At 39.1% G+C, this 24,210-nt stretch overlaps 1 protein-coding gene across 1 annotated transcript; it reads left to right on the top strand.

Annotated features, from left to right (window-relative positions):
- Window positions 1-1,516: 1,516 nt before the first annotated feature.
- Window positions 1,517-24,210, top strand: LOC139722771 (BTB/POZ domain-containing protein KCTD3-like). Its single transcript, XM_071634057.1, has 16 exons — window positions 1,517-1,619; window positions 11,625-11,678; window positions 12,272-12,317; window positions 13,224-13,356; window positions 14,327-14,407; window positions 15,132-15,293; window positions 15,856-16,140; window positions 17,271-17,386; window positions 17,815-17,902; window positions 18,314-18,436; window positions 19,012-19,182; window positions 19,740-19,895; window positions 20,556-20,652; window positions 21,433-21,565; window positions 23,048-23,105; window positions 23,873-24,210. Exons 1-16 carry the CDS (start codon window positions 1,537-1,539, stop codon window positions 24,208-24,210), a joined length of 2,124 nt encoding a protein of 707 aa, XP_071490158.1. The 5' UTR covers window positions 1,517-1,536.

The raw sequence follows: 24,210 nt of genomic DNA, 5'->3' as shown, positions 1-24,210 counted from the left end.
ACATCCTAAACCCGGATCCCTGACACGACATTTAGTGCTCCTGGGACTTCTCATTTTTGCCCCCAAGGACTTGGGGCTGGGTTAGGGCTGTAATAGGATTTAAGGTTTAATTTGATGTGAGAATTAAGATTAGGGATTAGAATTGTTTGTGGTTAGAATTTATGTATGGATTAGCACCATGCAGATATCATGGGAGCAATTGTCGCAGGGGCAAAATATGGAACTCCTGATCACTTATAGGCCTACATTTTTATCTAAACACACACATTTACTGTCTTATAATCCTGCGAGTAAGCACATATCAATTTTGTCGTTGTTGTTGTTGCGTCTATCATATTCCTGTGTATAGGTGCTGTGTGTGTGTGTGTGTGTGTGTGTGTGTGTGTGTGTGTGTGTGTGTGTGTGTGTGTGCGTGGTGTGTATGACACATGGTCCCTGTATACTTCTCGATCATATAAAACTGAAGCAGAGTGAGAGCAGGTTAAGAACAAGAGGAGTGGAGACGAGGAAAAAAAAACACGAATTGAGTCGGAAAGTGAAAAGGAAGCTTAGCGGAGAAGGGGATTATACCTTTGTTTGAAAGTGTAGGCCTATCAGTTCATCATAATGATGATACAAGAGTGTTTTGTCTATTTTTGTCTGGAACACCTTTCTCGTCTACATCAACGATATCATAATTATAATGCATCTGTGCTTGTTTACATCAGTCCCATCGGTATGGAGCTCCGAGCATAAACAGTCCTATAAAAGAGTAAAAACTAGCCATAGAGAAATCAAAATTCAGTTCCTCTTGACTAATCAAGTGTTAGATAACCTAGGCGCATTGTCATACCGTGCAGCTACTAAACATTGTTTAGTAGTTCCATGATTAAACTTAAAATTAAATTGGACAGGGGTGTAAAACAAAACCAGAAATCTTGCGAAACAAGACCCCTGATGACATTTTATCATCGCCTATAAATATCCAGCTGATTCCAAACCCGAAAACATTTTAGTTTTATAGGGCGGGGCGCTCAGATTGCTAGTCTTTATACCGACTCTTATATTTTGTGTTCGCATTTCTAGGAAAGTCTTAATCTGGCAAATGTCAACGATAACATTTTTATATGCTTTTAATCCTATTTCATAAGATAAAGTAAGTATTTTGTTCACTCATTTTACTGAATCAGAGTGATCTACCAAACTTTCTGCTACGCAGTGTACATGGGGCTTATAATAAGGTGTGAAAGCAAAGACTGCGCAGTCAAAAGAAGCAAAGAGGAGTGCAACACGTCACATCAGCCAGAGGAGTTCCCCACTTTGTGTGTACCAGTGTGTACTTGCACTGGCACAACATACAGCATAGCATGCAAATGTACTGTACGTACATTGTACGTACATGTACGCGAAATATAAAAGCAGCGGTATTCTAATTTGCTAATTTCGGATAGTAGTCATGCAGTCTGTAAAAAGTGTAAAAGTGTAGTCAGGTGTTGAACCATTAGGACTCAAGAATTATCAATATTTAGAGCGTGTAACGTCTGTCTTTTCATCCAGATGCCTCTTGATTGGAGACCAACGATGAGTGGACACTTTTTTTGTTCGGGCGATCTCATAAAACTGAACGTCGGTGGAACAAGGTAAGTAGATTCTACTGCTCGTTTACACTCCAGTCGAAGCTCTAGTCCCACATATCTATTTTGACGCTGTAATAATCGCAAATCGTGAGTAATGACAGACAGCAGCATAGAATTTGTGATAATAGTGTTACCCGGGTATAAATTTACAACTGTAACTGACCAATATGTGAATGAGTTGAACAAAGAGAGAGTGGGCAGAGAAAATGTGGATATCTGTTTGACCAATCAAGATGACACAGGTCAATTTATCAATAGTCAAAGATTTGAGGTGTCCACATCGATCACAATGTTTTAAAACAGTAAAAGACACTATAAAAATATGGCTAATAATTTAGTTCTATAGTAATAAAAATATTAATGGGTATAATAGCATTTTGTATTTTTGTGTTTGTTCATGATCTAACTCTGCCCCGGCGCGCACGGGGCGCTGTTAGCAGAAGAGTAAGGGAATAATCACATAGGCTACACATAACATTTTCAGAAAATAGACCTCCCCCGACTTTCGGAACGTTTTCTTGTACTAGTAGCGGGTCACAAATTATTATACTCTTAGAGACAACCTGATAATTGCTGTGCAGCAATGTCTTTTACAGAGACCGGCGGCATTGAGACAGCCACGTTGCCATTGACATCAACGTCCTTTAGACTGCTGTCTTGTCTTGTCTTGCCGAAGATGCCTACAATCAATACTAGTAGGTTGATTATGATGGCACTGTACTACACTACTAGGATTGCAGACCAAGCCAGACCTGTCCTGCGTTGACCTTCAAAACTGCTTTTCACACTGTACAATTTTTTTTTTCTCTCTCTCTTTAAAAACAAACCCAATGATGGTTTGTTACTTGCTGACCCTTGACATTGAAATGTGGAGCAGCCACTGCTTTCTCTGGAAGGCTGTTCCAGTCCTTTATGGTTCTTGGTAGGAAAGATGACCCCCTGTTTTGTGTTCTGCTGGTGACAAGCTGGAACTGTTTGCTCTGAAAGCGCCGTTGGTGAGGGGGTAGTGGAAGGAGTTTTGATTTGATTATCGGGCAGTGGGCAAGGTCATTATTGATCCTAAAGAGCATGGAGAGATGTGAGATCTTTCTGCTGTGTTCCAGGGACTGCCAGCCAAGGGTCTTGATCATCTGGCTAACACTTAATGTGTTGTGGTACCTGTTCAACACAAAGTGAGCAGCTTATCTTTGTACAGACTCTACCTTATTGATGTTTTTTCCGAGTAGCGGGATCCCAAATACAGGAGGCATACTCAAGTGCTGGTCTTACAAATGCCTTGTACGCTCTTTCCTTGATCTTACTGGAACTTATCTTGAGATTTCTTCTGAGGAAGCCCAGTGTTCTGCTTGCTTTATTGTAGATTTCGTTGATATGGTTGTCCCAGCTTACGTTCTGCTGGACAGTCACTCTGAGATGCTTTGCACTTATGAACCTGTCCAAAGTGTGGCCTTGTAAGTGGTATGACAGCTGTAATGGGTTTCTACTCCTGGTGACTGGCAGGGAGCAGCACTTTGCCGGATGGAACTTCATGTCCCAGCTGTCTTCCCAGGTGGTAAGGCACTGGAGGGCATCTTGCAGGAGATCTTGGTCTGCACTGCTTGTTACTACATGGTACACTGCTGTGTCGTCAGCAAAGAGACAGACCTTCGATTGATTGTTGATATATGCCAGGAACAGACACGGACCTAAGACTGACCCCTGCGGGATGCCCGACTTAACATGGACAGAGGATGACCTCTTGCCGTTCACCAGTACAGCTTGGCATCTATCATGTAAAAAGTTGGTTATCCATGAGAGAGTAGCTCCATGGACCCCATAGCACTGGAGTTTGTGTATCGGTAAGCTATGGTTCACCCGATCAAAAGCCTTGGCGAAGTCCATTACCAGGATGTCAGTTTGTTTTCCACTCTTCAGGCTGTGTGTTAGTTCCTCTGTTAGCTCAACAATCTGTGTATCGCATGAATGCTGTTTACAAAAACCATGGCTGCTGGGAATCTGCCAACACATCATATGTGTCAAAGTGGTCCATCACTTCACTGACCACTATGTGCTCCATGATCTTAGTTGCAGGCTACACATGTGAGCGAAATTGGTCGATAATTTCCTGGATCGTAATGCTCACCATTTTTGAAAATGGGTGTCACATGGGCATCTCTCCAGTCTGCCAGTACCGACCCTGTCAGCAGAGATGACTGGAAGATAGCTGTAAGTGCTGGAGCCAGCTCCCTGGAAAGCTCTTTAAACACTCTGGGGCTTATGCCATCTGGGCCACCAGCCTTATGTCAACAGAATAAAAGAAAAAAAGAAGAAGAGAAAAACAATGATGGATGAAGGGAAATAAAGCATTGTCCGATTTGAATCTTCAGTTTGGTTGCCATTGTCAACATGAAATGACAGAGAGGAATTATTAAAGAAAATCTCGTTATGTGATGATTTGCGTGTATTCTGTATGGGAGTCAAATGATTATATTACCCCGAACACAATCAAACCGAGTCAAATACCAATTACAGCCTCCAGTAAAAAAAAAAATCATACTTGAGATGATCTTTATTCACAGATTTAATACTTTGTTACAATTTCCATGATCTACCCCCTCCCCCTGAAAAAGTAGGCCTAATTCTGAGGTTGAAAATAATTTGTTTAGCTGAAGATGATGAACATACGAATAGACCTACTAATAACACCAATAGTATTACTTTTGAATACGTATATTAATACTAATGTTGATAATGACAGCGGTAGAGATAATACTATTAAACTAAAGAAATAACATACAGCGTATGCAGCAACATCATACCTCATTTTTCACCATATCTGTCGCTGCAGTAATCTCTGCTCGTTTTGCATTTGAAGACACCTTGCTCATTGCTCGGATGCCATGCAAATACCTAACATATGGGATTTGATATACCCCACTTCCTTAGAATGGTGGTGGTATTGAGTCATCAGGGTCCCGGGATACATGCTTTTCTCCTTCTTCTTCATCATCCTCTTGATATTCTGTGGCACCGATGTCATCGCGTCCCTCAGATCCCGTGTCCTGAACTTGATTTCTCCGCAACCTTAAAATCAAGCTGCTCAGTCTGACCTGATCTTTGTTTTTTTTTTGGGGTAGCAAAAAGGGCCCTCCTTTTCGCTTTTGGGGTTGGGGAGTTCTCTACTGGCACTCCACTCTCTCCTAATCGACTTCTTTCAGGGCGCCGATGGGCAGTCCTTTTCTTTCCTTGTTTCATAGTGTTTCTGAGAATTACTGTGTGGCATTTCCGGCACACAAAATTGTCCAAATACACAGTCCTGCTGCAGAGTTTGAAGGCTGTACCTGGAGATGTAAATGTAAAAAGTCATAATTGAGATGATCTTTATTCACGGATGTAATACTTTGTTACGATTTCCGTGATCAACCCCCCCCCCCCCCCCTGAAAAAGTAGGCCTTATTCTGAGGTTGAACATAGTTTGGTTAGCTGAAGATGATGAAAATATGAGTAGACCTACTAATACTAACACCAATAATATTACTTATACTTATATTAATACTAATGATGATAATAACAGTGATAGAGATTAATGCTATTAAACCAAAGAAATAACATATGCAGCAACATCATCATTTTGATGTTCACATGTAAGACTAAAAACAATGTAAGGCAAAGCACACCTCATTTTTCACCATATTTGTCGCTGCAGTAATCACTGCTCGTTTCGCGTTTGAAGACACCTTGCACATGGCCCAGATGCCATGCAAATACCTATGGGATTTGATATACCACACTGCCTTCTGTATTAAATGGTGGTGGTATTGAGTCATCAGGGTCCCGGGATACATGCTTTTCTCCTTCTTTTTCATCATCCTCTTGATATTTTGCGGCTCCGATTGTCATCGCATGCCTCAGATCCCGTGTCCTCAACTTGATTTCCCGCAACCTTAAAATCAACCTGCTCAGTTTGACCTGATCTTTGTTTTTTGGGGGTAGCACAAAGGGCCTTCCTTTTCGCTTTGGGGGTTGGGGAGTTCTCTACTGGTGCTCCATTCTCTCCTAATCGACTTCTTTCAGGGCGCCGATGGGCAGTCCTTTTCTTTCCTTGTTTCATAGTGTTTCTGAGAATTACTGAGTGGCATTTCCGGCGCACAAAATTGTCCAAATACTCAGTCCTGCCGCAAAGTTTGAAGGCTGTACCTGGAGATGTAATTGTGGCCAGTCTCAATCGACTATACCCCTGTGGCCCCTTTTCAAAGAGAGTTATGCATATAACACACCTAGATGGATCATAATAGGCCATGATTCCATACAGTGGTCAAATAGAAAACATCAGGAAAAGAGACAGGCTCTATGCTGCTTGTTCAGAAAAAATTTCCCGCCATGCGCAGGTTTGGTCAGAGCACAGCCACAAACTTGGCTCAGCTCACACAGTGCAGAAACACGAGGAGGGAATGCAAAATCACTGCACGTGTGGATTCACACATAGAGAACGCGAATGTGAGGTGGTTTCATGACTAGCAAATAATCACTCTATATGCACCAATTATCATGGCAATCTTTACAGCCATTTGCAATAATAATATGTAGACAAACAGTGAAATTTTAGTACATGGTAATCCTCTTGACTTTCATCTCAGGGGAGAAATATTTCCCTACTTGTCATTATTTTGTCCTAGATATATGTTTAAATTAGTGCATTCACATTTGGTAAAATGGAGATGTGGGGGAAAGGCAAAATTTTAGTAGTTGACCTTGACCTACATTGTATGACCATTGTTTCTGAGCATTTGATAATAATGACAATGCATACATGCATACATTCCATAGTGCCATTTCCATTCTGATTAAATGCATAAGGTGCTTTATACCAAAGCAAAGTGACTGAAAATACAAATACCATAAAAGAAGAAGATGAAAAAGAAGAAGTGAATAGCTGTCTTTAAACCGCACTTTCAAACAAATAGGACTTTAATAGGTAACTCCTAAAAGACGTTATTTCCACCTAAAAGTTGATAGGCACAGCTTTGTGCGCTCATGGGCATGCAAATGACACTGGTATGGGTGTGATTGTTACCTTCCCTCCCCAGGTGTTCATTGTGCACAGTCACACAGTCATGAGAATGACGAACATAATATAGACGATTACACAGGACATCACAGTAATTGTTCCTAATATGCATGAAGTGGAAGAGAATAAATGTATAGATATGCTTGTTCCGTTGTACATTACCATCGCTAATACATAAAAGGTGTAATCATAACACTCTTGTGTATAAATAACAATAACAATATGAAGTTATAATTGAGTGTATGAGTGTTACTAGTTATAGTGTTGATGATATGAGTGTTTTAACAAACCACTTCACCTTATGAAAATGCCATGGGGAGTAGTGGAATAAAACCCAAATGACCATATTGGAACTGAAAGGGTTAATTTCTATTTTTTTCATTAAACAATCTCATATACCTTAAAGAAGAAAGTCACTCTAAAATTCTATCAATTTCATGAGAATGAAAAAAAAAATGATATCCAGCAGAACAGAGCAAAAAATGATAAAAATATGCTTTTAAAAAAAAGTTATGACATACATAGATTTAAAAATTTTTCAGAAAAACTTTTTGACCAATTGTTATGAATGAATAAATGAAATTGAATGAATATTCAGAGTAGTCAAATTTATTGGTCTGTATGCTAATGCATACCAAGTTAGCTTCCATTTTTTAAACTTGTTATACACAATTATTATTAAACACATGCACACGCACAGACACTCACAATCGAACAGCAAGTGATATGAATTAAAGAAAAAGAAAGACAGGTAGGATTTCAACCATAGTATTTAAGCCTTTTCAAAGAAAACAAAGTTTCTTTAAATAAACAATCAAATAATTCTGAACCATTGATGGTACGCAGGACATGTGTGAAACAGAATTATATCCTCATATAGGTCTGAGGTAGGTCTGAGGAAATTGTGACTTAGGTATTTCACTTCTGGGAAAGTCTTGAGAGGTTTGCCATAGAGGGTGTACTGGAAGACCTCTGGATGTCTTTTACGGGTGACCCGAAGGACTTGACACTTATCAGGATTGAACTCCATCAGCCATTTCTTGCTCCAATCAGCTAGAGTATCAAGGCCAGCCTGAATTTTTTTTTTTGAATCGATGGCAGTTTTGGCCGTCATGTAGATCAGGATGTCATCAGCGAAGAGTTGCACACTGGAATTGAGGGATTCATCAGGCAGGTCATTGATGAAAACTAGGAAGAGGCAGGGCCCGATGACTGAAACTTGAGGCATGCCTGATTTCACGAAGCCTGCATATGAGGTTTGGCCTTCTAGCACAACTTGTTGAGTACGGTTGTGAAGTAAGTTTTTGATCCATCTGCCTGTATATCCTTTGATACCATAAGCTTCTGGGTGAGTCGTTGGTGGCCAACCTTATCAAAGCTTTACTTACAAGTGTAAGTCCAGTACGATGATATCTGTGTGGTTACCCTCTTGCATGTTGTTCTGAAGATCTCCCAGAAATCCAGCAAGTTGTGTTTCACCAGACATTGTTGTTCTAAAGCCATACTGTAGCGGGTAGAGGATTTCATTAATTGTGGCATGGTGCATAATGCTGCTGGTAGTAATGTGTTCCACTGTCTTGCAGCATACCCAGGTGAGGGAAATCGGTCTGTAGTTCGATGGGTTGGATGCAATGCCCTTCTTGGTTGCCAATATCAACATGAAATGACTGGGAGGAATTATTAAAGAAAATCTCTTTATGTGATGATTTGCGTGTATTCAATATGGAAATCAAATAATTATACCCCGAACACAATCAAACCGACTCTGTTCAGTCAATACCAATACAGCCTCCAGTACAAAATCATAATTGAGGTGATGTTTATTCATGGATTTAATACTTTGTTACGATTTCTGCGATCAACCCCCCTCCCCTGAAAAAGTAGGCCTAATTCTGAGGTTGAAAATAGTTTGGCTAGCTGAAGATGATGAAAATATGAATAGACCACAACACCAATAATAATGATACTATAAATATTAATACTAATGTTGATAATAACAGCGATAGAGATGATACTATTAAAGAAATAAGATATATACAGCAACATCATAATTTTGATGTTCACACATCAGCATAAAAACAGTGTAAGCATAATACCTCATTTTTCACCATATCTGTCGCTGCAGTAATCACTGCTCGTTTTGCATTTGAAGACACCTTGCACATTGCCCAGATGCCATGCAAATACCTATGGGATTTGATATACCCCACTGCCTTCTGTAATGGTGGTGGTATTGAGTCATCAGGGTCCCGGAATACACGCTCTTCTCCTTCTTCTTCATCATCCTCTTGATATTCTGTGGCTCCGATTGTCATCGCATGCCTCAGATCCCGTGTCCTCAACTTGATTTCCTGCAACCTTAAAATCAAGCTGCTCAGTTTGACCTGATCTTTGTTTTTTTGGGGTAGCAAAAAGGGCCCTCCTTTTCGCTTTTGGGGTTGGAGAGTTCTCTACTGGCGCTCCATTCTCTCCTAATTGACTTCTTGCAGGGCGCCGATGGGCAGTCCTTTTCTTTCCTGTTTCATAGTGTTTCTGAGAATTACTGAGTGGCATTTCCGGCGCACAAAATTGTCCAAATACACAGTCCTGTTGCAAAGTTTGAAGGCTGTATCTGGAGATGTAATTGTGGCCAGTCTCAATCGACTATACCCCTTTGGCCCCTTTTCGAAAAGAGTCATGCACATGTACACCTAGATGGATCGTAATAGACCATGATTCCATACAGTGGTCAAATAGAAAACATCAGGAAAAGAGACAGGCTCTATGCTGCTTGTTCAGAAAAGTTTTCCCGCCATGCGCAGCTTTGGTCAGAGCAGAGCCACGAACTTGGCTCAGCTCACACAGCGCAGAAACACGAGGAGGGAATGCAATTTAATCACTGCATGTGTGATTCACACATAGAGAATGCGAATGTGAGGTGCTTTCATGACTAGCAAATAATCACTCTCCATATACACCAATTTTCGTGACAATATTTTCAGCCATTTGCAATGATAATATGTAGAGGAACACCACAGTGAAATTTTAGCAATCCTCTTGACTTTCTTCTCAGGGCAGAAATATTTCCCTACTCATTATTATTTAGTCATATATAAGTTTAAATTAGTGCATTTACACATTTGGTAAAATCCAAGGTAATGACACAAACCTCCTGAGAAAATCATCATCAGGCATAATGTAATAAGTTTTTATTAAAGATGCCTGGAGCATTTTCCGAAATATGTGTACAGTATTGTATACATTATATATGGTGAAAATTTTTACCTTTGACTTTTGCCCCATTGCATGGCCTATAATTTTATCTACAGAATCAACCTTTACCTGATAATACATTTTATAATATGCTTAGTTTCATAAAAATAATGCCATGTCATGTTTATGTTGGTATACGGAGATGTGGGGAAAAGGTGAAATTTTAGTGGTTGACCTTGACCTTGACCATTGTAATAATACAGACGTTTACACTTGGACATAACATAATAGTGCGTAATTGTTCCTAATATGCTTGACGTGGAAGAGAATAAATGTATGAATATGCTTGTACATTACCATCGCTAATACATAAAAGGTGTAATCATAACACTCATCGAATATAAATAACAATATCAACATGAAGTTATAACTTAGTGTGTGAGTGTTATTCTTTATAGTGTTTTAACAAACCACTTCATCTTTTGAAAATGCCATGGGGAGTGATGGAATAAAACCCCAATAACCATATGCATGGAACTGAAAGGGTTAATTCCTAATTTTTCATTGTCCAATATGATATGCCTTAAAGAAGAAAGTCACTCTAAAATTCTATCAATTTTATGAGAATAATAAAAAAAGATATCCAGCAGAACAGTGCAAAAAAATGATAAAAATATGATTTTAAAAAAAGTTATGACATTGATAGATTTCAAAAATTTTCAGAAACACTTTTTCACCAATTGTTGTGAATGAATGAAATGAATGAATGAATGAATGAATGAATGAATGAATGAAATTGGATGAATAATCAGAGTAGTGAAATTTATTGGTCTGTATGCTAATTAATGCATAGAAATTTAGCTTCCATTTTTTTAACTTGTTATACGCAATTATTATTAAACACACACACACAAGCACATGCACACGCACACACACACAATCAAACAGCAAGTAATATGACTTAAAGAAAAAGAAAGACAGGTAGGATTTCAACCTTAGTTAAGCCTTTTCAAAGAAAAAAGTCTCTTTAAATATTTAAACAATCAAATAATTCTGAACCATTGACAGTATATACACAGGACATCCTCACGAATTCCATTATGTTTGCAATTCCTTTATTCCAAATAAGTAATGTAATGACCATTTGACATATTCGAACATCGTGCATTCTACTAGGTTACGCCTGTTTAACATCGGCTCATGAATATACTTGTATCAGGTCTCAGCGAGAACTCAAGATTTTTTCCATATGCATGCAACGTGTATTATAATATGTGCTACGCTTTGTCCATACCCGATCAACAGCAGTGTTGTTGGCGCATGCGCTGTGAAAGCACTGCGGCAATGCATTTACAAAGTTCGCAGGGAACAGGGAAGACCAAAAGGCTCAAACAAAATCTTTCAATGGACTCTTACAGCAAATCATATTGTAAATCAATGCCCGTGCTAATGATTGTAAGTATATCGGCTAGCAGATTGGCTCCAAATTTTTTGCATAAAACCATGTACTATGTATTTTGGTCTCTGGTCTCTCGGACAGTAAGCCATATCAGGCGATACATGGAAAGCAATAAGCTAACCCTGTGACTCTGACATGCACGTATTGGGGTTGCTTTTGTGGTTATTCATGATCATGACAAAACACTACCATTTAACAGTTAATTTAGATAGACCTACACTAACACTAGTAATACTAGTGAACACTACATTGTACTTGCCCAGGTGTTACAATGTGATTTTCATTTTATATACCCCTTTTATTCGCACAGATTTTCAACATCCAGGCAGACACTGACATGGATTCCAGACTCTTTTTTCTCAAGGTAAAAACCCTTCACCAAGGTTCGACCTCCCATGCCAAAATTTGACCGTACACAACAGCATAGGTTTTACATGTAGTCGGCGGTCAAATTTTGGACGGCGGTATGGTTGAATCATGGGCGGCTTGCTTTAAATATCAACAAATCCTTTGGCTTTCGCTATTGTTGAAGGTTGTTCGGCATGCGAATATTTCCAGGAATTTTTCTTTTCATTCTGGAAAAATAAGATCAGATGTTGAATAAATGGAAAATATGAATAGATAAGAAATATGAAACAATATAAGTATTTGGAAATTATTTAATGTTCTTTGTTTGGATCTGGATCTGTACGCTGCCGGACCGGGTGGTATAGTGCAGCGTGTAAATTTTTTTTTTTCTCTGTGGCTTAAAGATGTGAAAGAACCTGCTCATTTTGAGGGATATGTCTTCAAAATTGAAATTTGTTTTCTTTGTTTGATCAAAGGGCTGTACATTATGATATTAAAGTTACTTCTGATATTAGGCCTATTGGATTGCAACAAAGACTGAGTGTGTGTAGAAATTTACCGTTATCTGTTCTTCCTTTTCTTCATCCCCCTACATGTACATAAACATAGCCTACTAAGTGGAAGAATATCTTCTGTAAAGGATGAAACTGGAGCGGTAAGTGTTGCAAATAGAGTGAAGAACAAAAAATTCAGTCATATTTTCTACATTGTAAACAGTAGCAGTGCTATTGCAGTAAAATCCTTGTTAATGGTACCAGCATATATGTATTTTTTTGGGATGTTTTCTTCAGTTGATATTGTACATAAACCTGCTGCTCCTTTGAAACTGTAATTATGATTCAGATGTACAAAAGTACATGTAGTTGAAATGTGAACTGAACCTGGAATTGAATATACACCATCTGTGCCTATAGGCATTGTTCTATGTTTTTGCATATCTCACTTAATCTATGTTGATCATATACAAATCTACTTATCATCTGATATCAAAATACAAATGTGCTGCATATATCAAAGTTGTAGTTTGGGTGTAAAGCAATATAGGCTTGTATCAATAATGTGTCAATAATGTTTGTGTTGTCACTTCCAAAATAATAATAATAATACATACATACAATTTCTATAGCGCCGTTCTCCACTTTGATTAAATGCTCAAGGCGCTTTACATCAAAGCAAAAAGACTGAAGATACAAGTACATCACCGTAATAGAAGATGATGAAGGAGCAGAAGAAGAAAAAAAAAAGACATGAAAGTCTGTCTTCAAAAGGCACTGGTCTTCAAAATGCACTGCTAAACAAATAGGATTTTAAATTACTCCTAAAAGATGTTATGGAGCTTGAGTCTTTCAGCTAAAAAGGTGTGTCCCTTCGCATTTACTGTGTAAGATGTTCAAAGAATGTAAATGCTTCAAATGAAATATATAGTATCTGAAGTATGCTAAGCTCCTGGAACCTTGCAATAGTTGTACTCTTCTTTTAATTCATTTATTTATCTATTATTTAGCAGCATGTCTTAAAAAACAAACAAACAAAAGCATTTTTGTTTCATGTCATGTTTCAGATATTTATTGACAGAGACCCCAGTGCCTTTGTTCCCATCCTCAATTATCTGAGGACAAAGGAACTGAATCTCAAAGGCATTGACATACAGACCCTGAAACATGAGGCAGAATTCTATGGAATCCTACCACTGGGTGAGTAATGCACTCATTGTCAGTTTGCATCATTGCATGTCTCCATGACCCCGTTTACAGTGCGAGGCTCGGCCGCGGCTCAGCCGTGGCCGAGCCCACCTTCATTTCAGTGTAAACGCGCAAAAGGCCAAATGCGAGGCCAAAATTGGCCTCGCATTTGGCCTCGCTCTGGAGGTGGTCTCGGCCGCGGCCGAGCCGCGGCCGAGCCCGGCCTTTTCTCAGTGTAAACGTAAACTGGGCCAAATGCGCGGCCAATTTTAGTCTGGCTTCCAAACCCTCTGCCTGTACTATTTCGCTGTTCAGGATATTAACCCCCTCAACGTCGAAAGCTAGTATAGTTTAAGGTGGTTTTGTCCTGCAAAGGATTTTTTTCCTTTGGCAATGGCCTTTGCCCGAACGGCGACTTCATCGCCACGGAATTCATTTGGCAAAGGGTCTGAAAACCAGACAATACCAAATTGCATTTGTTTACAAGCAGAGCGCCACAACGACAAAATATTGAAAGGTTTGAATTCAAAACAAAATTGCGGGCTCGCACTGTAAACGGGTTCTTTAACACTCCAGTAGGTGTGATAGAATACATGTGCCTCCTTCTTGTTCTGTTTTGTGACCAGTCTTTACTGAGCTCTAGGCAAGCATCTGTCCAAATAATGAAAGGCTAGTAAGAATTGTGCTTGGGCATGAAGATTGGATAATTCAAATTGATAAATTTCAAAAGTTAGCTACTTGATTAAACAAACTCTTGAGAAAAGTACTGCAGAGTCCTAATTCAGTGTGATATACAAATACAACTTAGTGAAGTTATTTGAATATGCATGCATGTTCCAATACAATTTAGATGATGGCTGTTTTAAATGCAAAACCAAGATATCTGTCTATGTATGCTGTCAGTCTCAGAGCAGTTCAGTCATTTTACCCATACTGATGCAAATTAGATTATTTTGCTTTGGTGTCATACATTTGTTTCCAGTGAAGAAATTGGCCTTATGTGAGGATCTGGATCATTCATCCTGTGGAAATGTTCTCTTCCATGGATTTTTGCCCCCCACACGTAAGTAGAATCTGTCAAATGTAGATTAAAAAGAAATGTATATCATGCAATGCACAATCCCTTTCATCACCGGTCATTCTACGACAGTATTCTTTTGTGATATTTTTGTAGCCACTATATAAGTAGTGTATGGAAAATAAGGTTATGGACCGTGGACAGGATGACATAGGGAATATTTCAACTATTGATCCTGGGATGCTCTGTGAAATGGTTGTTACTCTATAGATTTTAAATTCTCTGAAGTCAGCACCGTTTTGGTACTTGCCTGATGTTGTATTAATCTGAGATGTTCTGAGATTAATCCTGAAATTATGTGTCTGATATAGATTGACTTGCTGATGTTGAATTTAGGGATTTTGCATAGAAGATGGGGTCTCTGAGATTTAATTTGTCAAATTTTGTTGTTAGATTACATCCTACTTTGGGAGGGATTGTGTAATGAAGAATGTTTTGATAGGGTCATGGTAAAATGCACTTAGCCAACCATATGTGCTATGTGGGAATCTTTTTCAAACCAAACTTGACACATTGACAGCATGAAAAGCAAACAACAAAAAACAAGCATCTTACTATTGCTGTCCATGTTATAGTAATTTGGGGGGGGGGGGGGGGGTTGAGGTTGAGAATGTATGCAGGGTCTTTACTATCATATCTTATCATTCTAATTAAGGTAATTAAACCCTTCATTTAGGGCATCTGTTGTGTATCAATCATTGCTTTCCAGCTTTCCCAGTGAGGCACGACCTTGCTGAGCAGAGGTACAGCTTTGCCAGTGAGGCAGAGCTGAGGATGCGGCCAGGCTCTCGGGCCGGGTCCGGCAGGGATCAGCGACCAGCATCGGCCATCGATATCAGACATTCCAAAAATGATCTTGACATTCCACTAGGTCAGTTGAATGTTAGGTTTATGAGACACTGGATTCTGTCTTTATCTCAGTCTAATTGTGCTCAGGGTTTCAACCGTCTTCTTTTAACTTTAATTTGAGTATTGCTGACACTCTAAAAAGAGGGAGGTCATTTTTTCCATTCCTGTGATTCTATGATAATGTGTTGAGAAGGAATCATCTTAGAATTCTCAATTTTGCATTTCATATTGTGAATTGAATACCTTTGCACCGAAACAGATGGATGGAGCTTTGATATGAATTGCAGCTCAATTATAATCCAGTAAACAGTGCTGTCATGTTTTGCTCAGTGTGAGGATGCTAAAGATTTTTAGCTCACTTTACTCAACTCAGGCATGTAGCCTTTCGTGCAAGTTGATTTATGTCAGCATATGAAAGACAAAGCAACAAAATTAATCTTAACCTGTCTTACTATAAGGACATTAAAATGTTTAGGTCAAATAACTTATTGCATATTAGATTATTTTAATTAGTCCCGTGATACAGTCATAGAGTGGCCTATCGATGTGTCAAAAAAACAAATCAGCAACTTTTGTTCTCACAGATGCCAGCATTGATCCACGTCGTGTGCTCATAATCGGGGGACACCACAACTGGATTGTGCTGGCCTATGCCCACTACGTCTGCTGCTACCGCATCAAGGAGTCGACTGGCTGGCACCAGGTCTTCATCTCGCCATACCTGGAGCAGACAGTCCAGAGGGTGGCGCTGAACCCAAAGGTGGGCGGAGTCGCTCATCTCGACAACCGGGAGAAGATGGTCGCCGTGGCGTACGGGAGCCAGATCCGGATGTGGAGTTGTCGGGAAGGAGAGGAGAAGGTTGAAATTGGTGAGCATGTCACAATTTGGATTGATACATGAGCTAACAGTGATTCTTTTATACTTTGTACATTTTCATGACAATCATGATTATTATCATGTGAACCAATTTGTTTCCTTTCATGCTGTAGATTATGATGGTATATTCTTTTTATCCCTCTTTGTAGCATTACCAAATTTCACTTGTAAGGAAAAGGTTTCCACTAGTTTTATAAGAATGATGATGAATGAGTTATACAGTAGTCATTGTTTTTCATTCATTGTGAATCAGTCAGCACCTCTGAATTTGAAATATCAGTATTGTATGTGATGTATTGCTATATGATACAATAGCAACCATTTTGTCCCTCCTACATACAATGTATTTACATGACAGTCACTACATTGAGATTCCCAGCTGAAGTTGCCTTCATGATAAGACAAGGATGAAGTCTAAGAGTGTGTACATTTCACATATGGAGGCCATAGGTATGATACTGTAAAAGTGACCATTTTTTGTACATTTTGCGTGACACGAAACTAGCGCAAAAATGAAAGAGTAAGAATATTTTGGTTGTCATGCCATGAATGGGCCTTTTGAATCGAGAGTGTGTTACTGTGAAAGAGCCCATGTGTCTGATACCCATAAGTGCATGACTACTAATATTGTAAACAAAACTTTGCTAGCTGAATTGTGTTCTGTATAAATGGCAGTGTGATTAATATGTTTGTTTTCAGGACTCAATGAAAGCGATGTTTTTATGCAAAAATTTGTGTACTGTAACATTACTTATATCTTTGATCTCACAGTAGGTTGATGTGTTAGGGGTTTAACTATTATGCTATTTGTAGTAATTTAAAAAAAAAAACTTTCACTAATACTGTAGCCTGCGTGAATTCGCAGTCATAATGTGGACTCATTACCTTTTACCGTAGTACACGTATGTATCGCGAGCTGTTTGAAGTACTCTCATAGTTGTCGTGACCATCCATTCAGGAAATCAAAAGCATGCAGAATTCATCTTACCTGGCCAAGCGTGAAAGATTAACAGTGCAAAGATCTCTACATTTACTCTTTACGGTAATTGAAAATCAAATTACTCACTCATGCATCCATGATATATATTTTTTTATTATTATTATTATTCAAATTTTCAACAGGAACCTTCAGTTTAGGGGTGCAGGTGGACAGTCTCTTCTTCATTGGGAGCCAGTTGGTGGCCACCAGTCACGTCGGCAAGGTTGGAGTCTGGTACGCTCTGACACAAGCTTGGCAGGTATGTCTCTTCTCCCACAGTAGCCTGTAACTATTCATGAGTAAGTCTTTTCATAGACAGTCTCTTTGATTTGTTTCCTGTTTTACTGATTTGCCAATTATTAGAATTGCTCTTTTTCTCACCTTCCTATGATTTTGAAAAAAATAAAATGTTACTTATTCATATTGAGATATATTTTATCATTAGTGGTAAATGATAGTGTTTCAATTTTTTCAGAAGCAAACTAAGGTAGCCGTTAGTCCTTATTATCTTCTTTTGTTTACTTTCCAAGCAAATCCATGTTCAAGGTGTAATAAGTACTCATAAGCAACTTGATCATACTTAACAAAGGTGACATTTCACATTGACAGACATTAAAGGAGCTGTGAGTACAACTGATATCATATGACTCTAAAGTTACCTTTGACTTTTCTTTCCCATCTCTGCAGGTCCAAGATGTACAGCCCATTGCCAGCTATGATACAGCAGGCTATGTCCTCCTTCTAGGCTGCACGAATGGATCAATATACTACATAGGTATAGGAAATAGTCCAATTAAACTGCGATCAGTTGTATTGTACTATTCATAGTTGTATTCATCTATTTCCATTGAGTAGAAACAATCAAAAAGTAAAATAACACACAAACTATCAAATGAATCAGCAAGTGAAAAGTGAAAGCATAGTAATTGACAAAAGTCAATTACATTGTTTGTCACAAATTTGGTTACATTGTTGGTAGTAAAGGGTAAGCTATTGGTTGGTTTTGCTTGCTGTGCAATAAGTAGGTTATGAAAATCTGTGTACAGGAAAGGCCAGTTGCGACTATGTAGCATACACCAAGTATATGCAAGGGTATCACTTACTAATGATACTGAATATGTTGTCCTCAAAAATGTTGATGTGTATGCTTAAAGACCTGTCTGAATTCTGTTCTGCCCTTGACCAGATATGCAGAAGTTTCCTCTGCGAATCAAGGACAAAGATCTCCTGGTCACCGAGCTGTACAAGGATCCAGCCAATGATGCCGTCACAGCTCTCAGTGTTTACCTCACACCAAAGAGCAGCAATAGTGAGAGGTTTTCATTTTCTTTATATGTCTGGTGTTCTGTTTCTTTCTTTTCCTTAGCTTTTTTTGTCATCTTATGCCATTGATTGCATATTGTGATATTGATGTGACTCTGTTATGAGAAGTTTGACTGACTGTTGGAAAAGTTCATGATCATTACCTTTTCTGTTGGTTACCGGGGCTTGCGATCATGCACTGCTCAAGTTTTGCAGCTGAATTATAGGTATCTGTATACATGTAGGTGCATTTCATTGTTGAATGCTTATTGTAGATAATAAAAATAAATATTCTTTCTGACATTGAGTTATCAAATACATATTTGTATTTGTCTGCTGAACTGTAGGTCTACAACGTGCTTTGGTTATTGGGATGTAAGTAAATGTAATGTGTGTGCTTAAACATGTGGCGAAAGAATCAGAGCAAGTTTGGTACTACATTGTCATTTTCATAGTTGCCCCCTCCCCTCTCTTGACAAAATAACCTTTATCCATGTAAGTATCAAATATGTGTTGTGCTCTGTAGTAAACCGTACAGTGTGAAGATTGGTTCTGACCACTCTTTGATGTTTGTTTTTGTAGGTCCAAGTGGTAACTGGATTGAGATAGCCTATGGCACGAGCTCGGGCAAGGTCAGGGTGATCGTCCAGCATCCGGAAACCGTCGGTCAAGGCCCCCAACTCTTCCAGACCTTCACCGTCCACAGAAATCCCATCACGAAGGTTGTGCTGTCAGAAAAGTATCTAGTCTCTGGTGAGTGCACATTAGTGTGAATTTCCATCTAACTCCAGATTTTACACCAAATAAAAAAGTGATTAGAATGAATAAAGACATTTGACTATAGAATTTCTATTATTTGCTCTGACTGCGCGCAGCAAACTTTATTGCAGTTTCAAGTATTTTAGTAGTTGATTTCAATAGAGAGAGGAAGACAGCTAGATATGAAGAGCATGTAAAAAACGAAGTGTTCATGAGGTAAGGTGTAATATAGAAATTCATTATTGTTGAAACTGCTACTTTATGTCATCAATTTATAATATGACGTAAGAATAAACATATTTTAGTGCGAAGTGTGTTATTAGACCTTTCCAGTATACATTGCCATCTAGTGTATTCCCATGTGAGGGTTTTTGAATGACTTGTTTTCAGGTGACTTGTACTTACTTTCCACAATATCTTCTTTTGTTTTCTGTCTGTTCTCTCATATTCTGTGCCTGTGTGTGAATGATGCCAGGGATGTTGTTATGTTCCGTAAAAGCAATGTTAATCTATGATGACAAGTCCTCACTGCATGCGTCTCTATATATCAGTTTGCTCTGAGTTCAACCACGCCCGCACCTGGACCGTGACACGCTTCCGGGGGATGCTGTCCACCCAGCCCGGCTCCACACCTCTGGCTTCCTTCAAGGTCCTGTCCATAGAGGACTCGGACCCTCATCCCTGCCAGCAGGTTGGCAATGACATTGGTGAGTTCCCAAGACATGCCAGTATGCAGAAGCAAACACAGATACACACATACACACATATTTTTGCCGGCTCCTTTAGATACACAGTAAAAGCTGATATTTTTGCGTACAGATATTTTCGCAAATGAGGAGGTCACAGACATTTTCGCAAGATGTCGTTTTCACAATGTGACATCGAATCTGTTGTAAGTGCATTAATGCTTGTCCATTCACTCTGCCGCTTTACTGTATAATATGTAGTTAGCTTTGAGGCTTTGTTGATCAGGAGGGATGTGCCTGACATTAGATATACTAGCGTTGGGGTGACATCTGGCTAGCCAAGACCATGCTTTACCCCCCAGCTCGGAAATCGCTAAATGCCGCAAAATGAGCACGTTGATATTTTCACACAGCAAATTTAATGCAATCAAGATCAGGTGGCAATATTTTCGTATGTAGCTACTTTCATGGCCCAACAGTGATTTGCAAAATTCACCAAAATAACAGCTTTTACAGTAATGAATTGGTTGTGGCACCTTGAAGTAGAAATTAAACTCTGTGGTCTCAAACAGGTAGAATTTTTTGTTTATTTGTTTATTTGTTTGTTTGTTTTTTGTGAGAAAACGTTTGGTGTAAATATGCACTGCTTTTCATGCCATCTCTTTCCCCCATTCTGCGTAGGCCCATTTGGAGAGCTTGACGATCAGCAGGTGTTTGTTCAGAAAGTTGTTCCCGACACAGATCAAGTCTACGTCAGACTGTCGTCTACGGGTCAAAGGTGAAGTTCTGTATAATGAGTGAAATACGATTCTTTCTTTTTCATTCAAAATGATGATACATAGGTGTAGAAATGGCAGGATTAATTTTACAACATGATATGTTTTAATAATATATCGTCGCTGGGGTGACAAGACCTCATATCTACAAAATGACAATTGTTCAGGAGAGCCAGAAAAAATGGTGGCCAAAGCACTATGGCGAATGGGAAAGCCTTTCCTTTGACATGCCGTGGTGGCTTCATTTTTGGAGTAAGACAGTTGGGATTCGGGCAGGACATCACTTAACCCATTATTTGACCATTAATCAAAAAAAGTCATTTTCACCAAAATTGCAGATACAAGGTCTTGTTACCCCAGCGACGATATGATAATATAATATGTTTTAAATTGTTTTGGGAGTCCCTTTATCTGTATTGTTTTCAGGCTTGCATCCATTGTCTAAAGCAGTAGTTTCAAGCTCTAACCATAATACAAACAATTTCTATTGAAATATAATCATGATTTTTTGATATAATTATATTTTATGACTTGTGTGAGGAACTACAAATATACTGGAAGCAACACAGAAGAGAAAAGTGCTATTGAATTTAGATAGTGACATGAGGTAAGCTTCATCCTGGATTGTTACTGTGACTTTGCTTCATTTTAGTTTGCCTGCCAGTCAGACCTAGATTTGAGCCATGATGAGAGCTTCTTGTGGCAGAATGAGAGCTGCACTCGATTGAAGCTCTGTGCAGAGTTAGGACAATTTATGATGTGATCTTTATCTTTTCTGCCAGAGTGTGCATGATCCGATCTGTTGACGGCAGCAGCATATCCTCGTTCTGTGTCCACGAGTGCGAGGGGTCAAGTCGCATGGGGTCGCGACCCAGGAGGTACCTCTTTACAGGTCATGCCAACGGTGGGGTGCAGGTAATCACAAACTTTGTGTCTGTTTTATGGACTTTACAACAATCTTTGAAAAGTGTCCAAAGCAAGTTTATGTGAACGAATGCAGTCTATCCTTATATGTATTATAGTGTACCTTTCATAGGTGAAGTTTAGAATGAAAAGAATTTTTGAAAATGAGTTCATTACTGTTTCCCACAATGTTGAAACAGTTTTCATTATTTGATAGATATTTCAAAAGAGCTGTTACTGCCCTGCTTTTCTAATTGCCATCGTTATGATGCTCTCTCTGTTTGTCATTTTGCCTTTAACCCTAAAGGGGCCGGGCTTTTTTGGCTGTGCTCAGACCGGGGGTATGGATTCCGCCCCCCCCCCCCCCCCCCCCCCCCAAGATCTCGGCCATCGGTGGTGCGATCTTGATGAAATTTTGCATGCGTGAGACCCACGTCAAAATCTACAAGATTGTGTCATAAGATTTTTTGAAAAAATCAATTTCTAATTTTAATTAATTAATTATGCAAATTAAGCTCAAGATCATATTTTAGCCTAATCAAAAGCATGGAGAGTCTAATTTTTGATCTGTAAATCTGTTTTAGCATATTCAACAATTGTACATCACAAAAACTTCCAAAACTCATTCCAATTCCTATGTATTTTATTGTTTTCAGAATTTCTTATGTATTTCCTTGTTTTTCAACTTTTGTTTTTTCTTTGTTTTTTCATTGGAAATTGTCACTGACCACTCTTCTACCATAATTAGCACAAAATTAATCAATTAAAGTGATTAATTGTAAAAATAATTAGGTTTTTATGACTTTCATGACAGAGCACCGTTTTCCATAGGAAATGTACACAAAATCACAAAATTGTGCCCGTTTTGGGGCGACATTCCATTACAAAAATGGGCGTGGCTTCGCAAAAGTATGCGCGGACGTTGCAAATTTGGTCTCAAAAGTTGCGCGAGACTTGAAAGAAGAAAGTGAAGAAGCCTTGCGACGAGACCTTCTCGCGTTACAGAATTATAGCGCGAAACGTCGGGGGGGGGGGGCGGATTGTGAAATTGTGGAATGTTATAGTTATGCCTTTCTTTGTCAACTGAGCAATGCTGACATTTCTGTCCTAGCAATGGCCATGTCAAAGTAGACAATACCGAACGGTATCACAATCAAAATTAATGTCTGCTCATATATATGTAATTGTTAAACATGGTTGTGCACGGCTAACCTTTGCACATGAAACTCCTCTTAATATTTGGAAAGTATTCTTTTGAAATAGTGCTTGTTTCTGTTGCAAAAGTTGTGACAAAGAGCACTTTATAACAAAATGTGATTATAAAGGAAATAATGGAAGGGAGTAAACACAGAGGAAATAGAAACTAGTGTTTTCAAACGTACACCATGATGCAGTTGGCACCTGAACCTCTTGCACAGTGTATTACAAATGCTCAGTAAACTGTCCAATTAATCTGAGTACTAAAAAAATTGTATCTTATTTGATATCTGCCAGATGTGGGATCTCACAACAGCGATAGATATCTTCAACAAAAAAGAGAAGACTGATACCGGTGAGTCCACATTTGAGATTTTTTTTTTCCCCCTTGGGGGGGGGGGGGAAGTGTTATTATCTTCTTCTTTTTTAAAATCCTCCAGCCTTCTTTTGGGGAAAACAAAGAAATGTCAAAGATATTGAATTGTGGAGTTAAACTGCAGGAAATGCTGTCGTCACACTCATTAAATTCATTCACTTGTTAGTTTTTTACCTCAACCTGATCTAATCATTTCTTGTTTTGATAGTCCGTCAGTGTTATAATGCAGTGAATCATCTTGACATAGAATATGTTTGTATACGTGTCATCACAGTGTAACAAAAAATCTATATGTAAAGCATAACCTTCTGTATCAAGATTTTAACAATGTTCATCATACCAATTGTTCAACATATTGATAAGAGTAGTTAAAATATGCATTTAAACAATTTTGTGTTTAACAACAGAATATCTAAAACAACCCAGGTATAAACTATAGTACATCTCATATACAAAATTGTAATCAGACTTTATTGATTTAAAAAAAATCTAAATAATCAAAGTAAAAACTGTAATGGAACTGATGAATGTGGCCAACTACTGTGTCATGCTTTTAACCCTTTCTACACCTGGGACTTTGGGCAGTGTGTACAGTGCTATGGAGGTTTTTTTGTGCCAATCATACTCAAAATACACAAAAGGGTTAAACTCTGAAAAATCACTTTCTCAAAATGTCAGTAACATTGAATGCAAAAGATTACTGATGATTATGATATTTGCATTTATTTATTTCTTCTTTTCTCCAGATGAAAGTGTTCCCGGTGGGCCCACTGAGGAGGAGCTAATCAAGCTGCTTGGAGGGAGTGATGTGAGTGCCTCCCGATGCACCACGCCCTCCATGAGCCCCGCCTCCTCCCAGCTGCTTTCCATGCCTCGCGCCAACCAGCTCAGGGCCTCCTGCACCGCACTGCCCCAGCACAGCGTGGACGAGCTGCCCCGCAGCCTGGGGGCCGAGGGGGGACGCGAGCCCGACGCCATGGACAGTGAAGGGGAGGGCCCGAGGGAGGCGGCGGCGACCTCTGACCCGCCACCGAGAGACTCGTCTCAGCCGACGCAGCACAAGGTCAAAGTGTCACACTGCTAG

The sequence above is a fragment of the Diadema antillarum genome, unplaced genomic scaffold (genome assembly GCF_040938485.1).
Source record: "Diadema antillarum isolate AM-2024a unplaced genomic scaffold, OU_Dant_1.0 scf00000171, whole genome shotgun sequence".
NCBI lineage: Eukaryota > Metazoa > Echinodermata > Echinoidea > Diadematoida > Diadematidae > Diadema > Diadema antillarum.
This window is presented reverse-complemented; position numbering and strand designations above follow the sequence as displayed.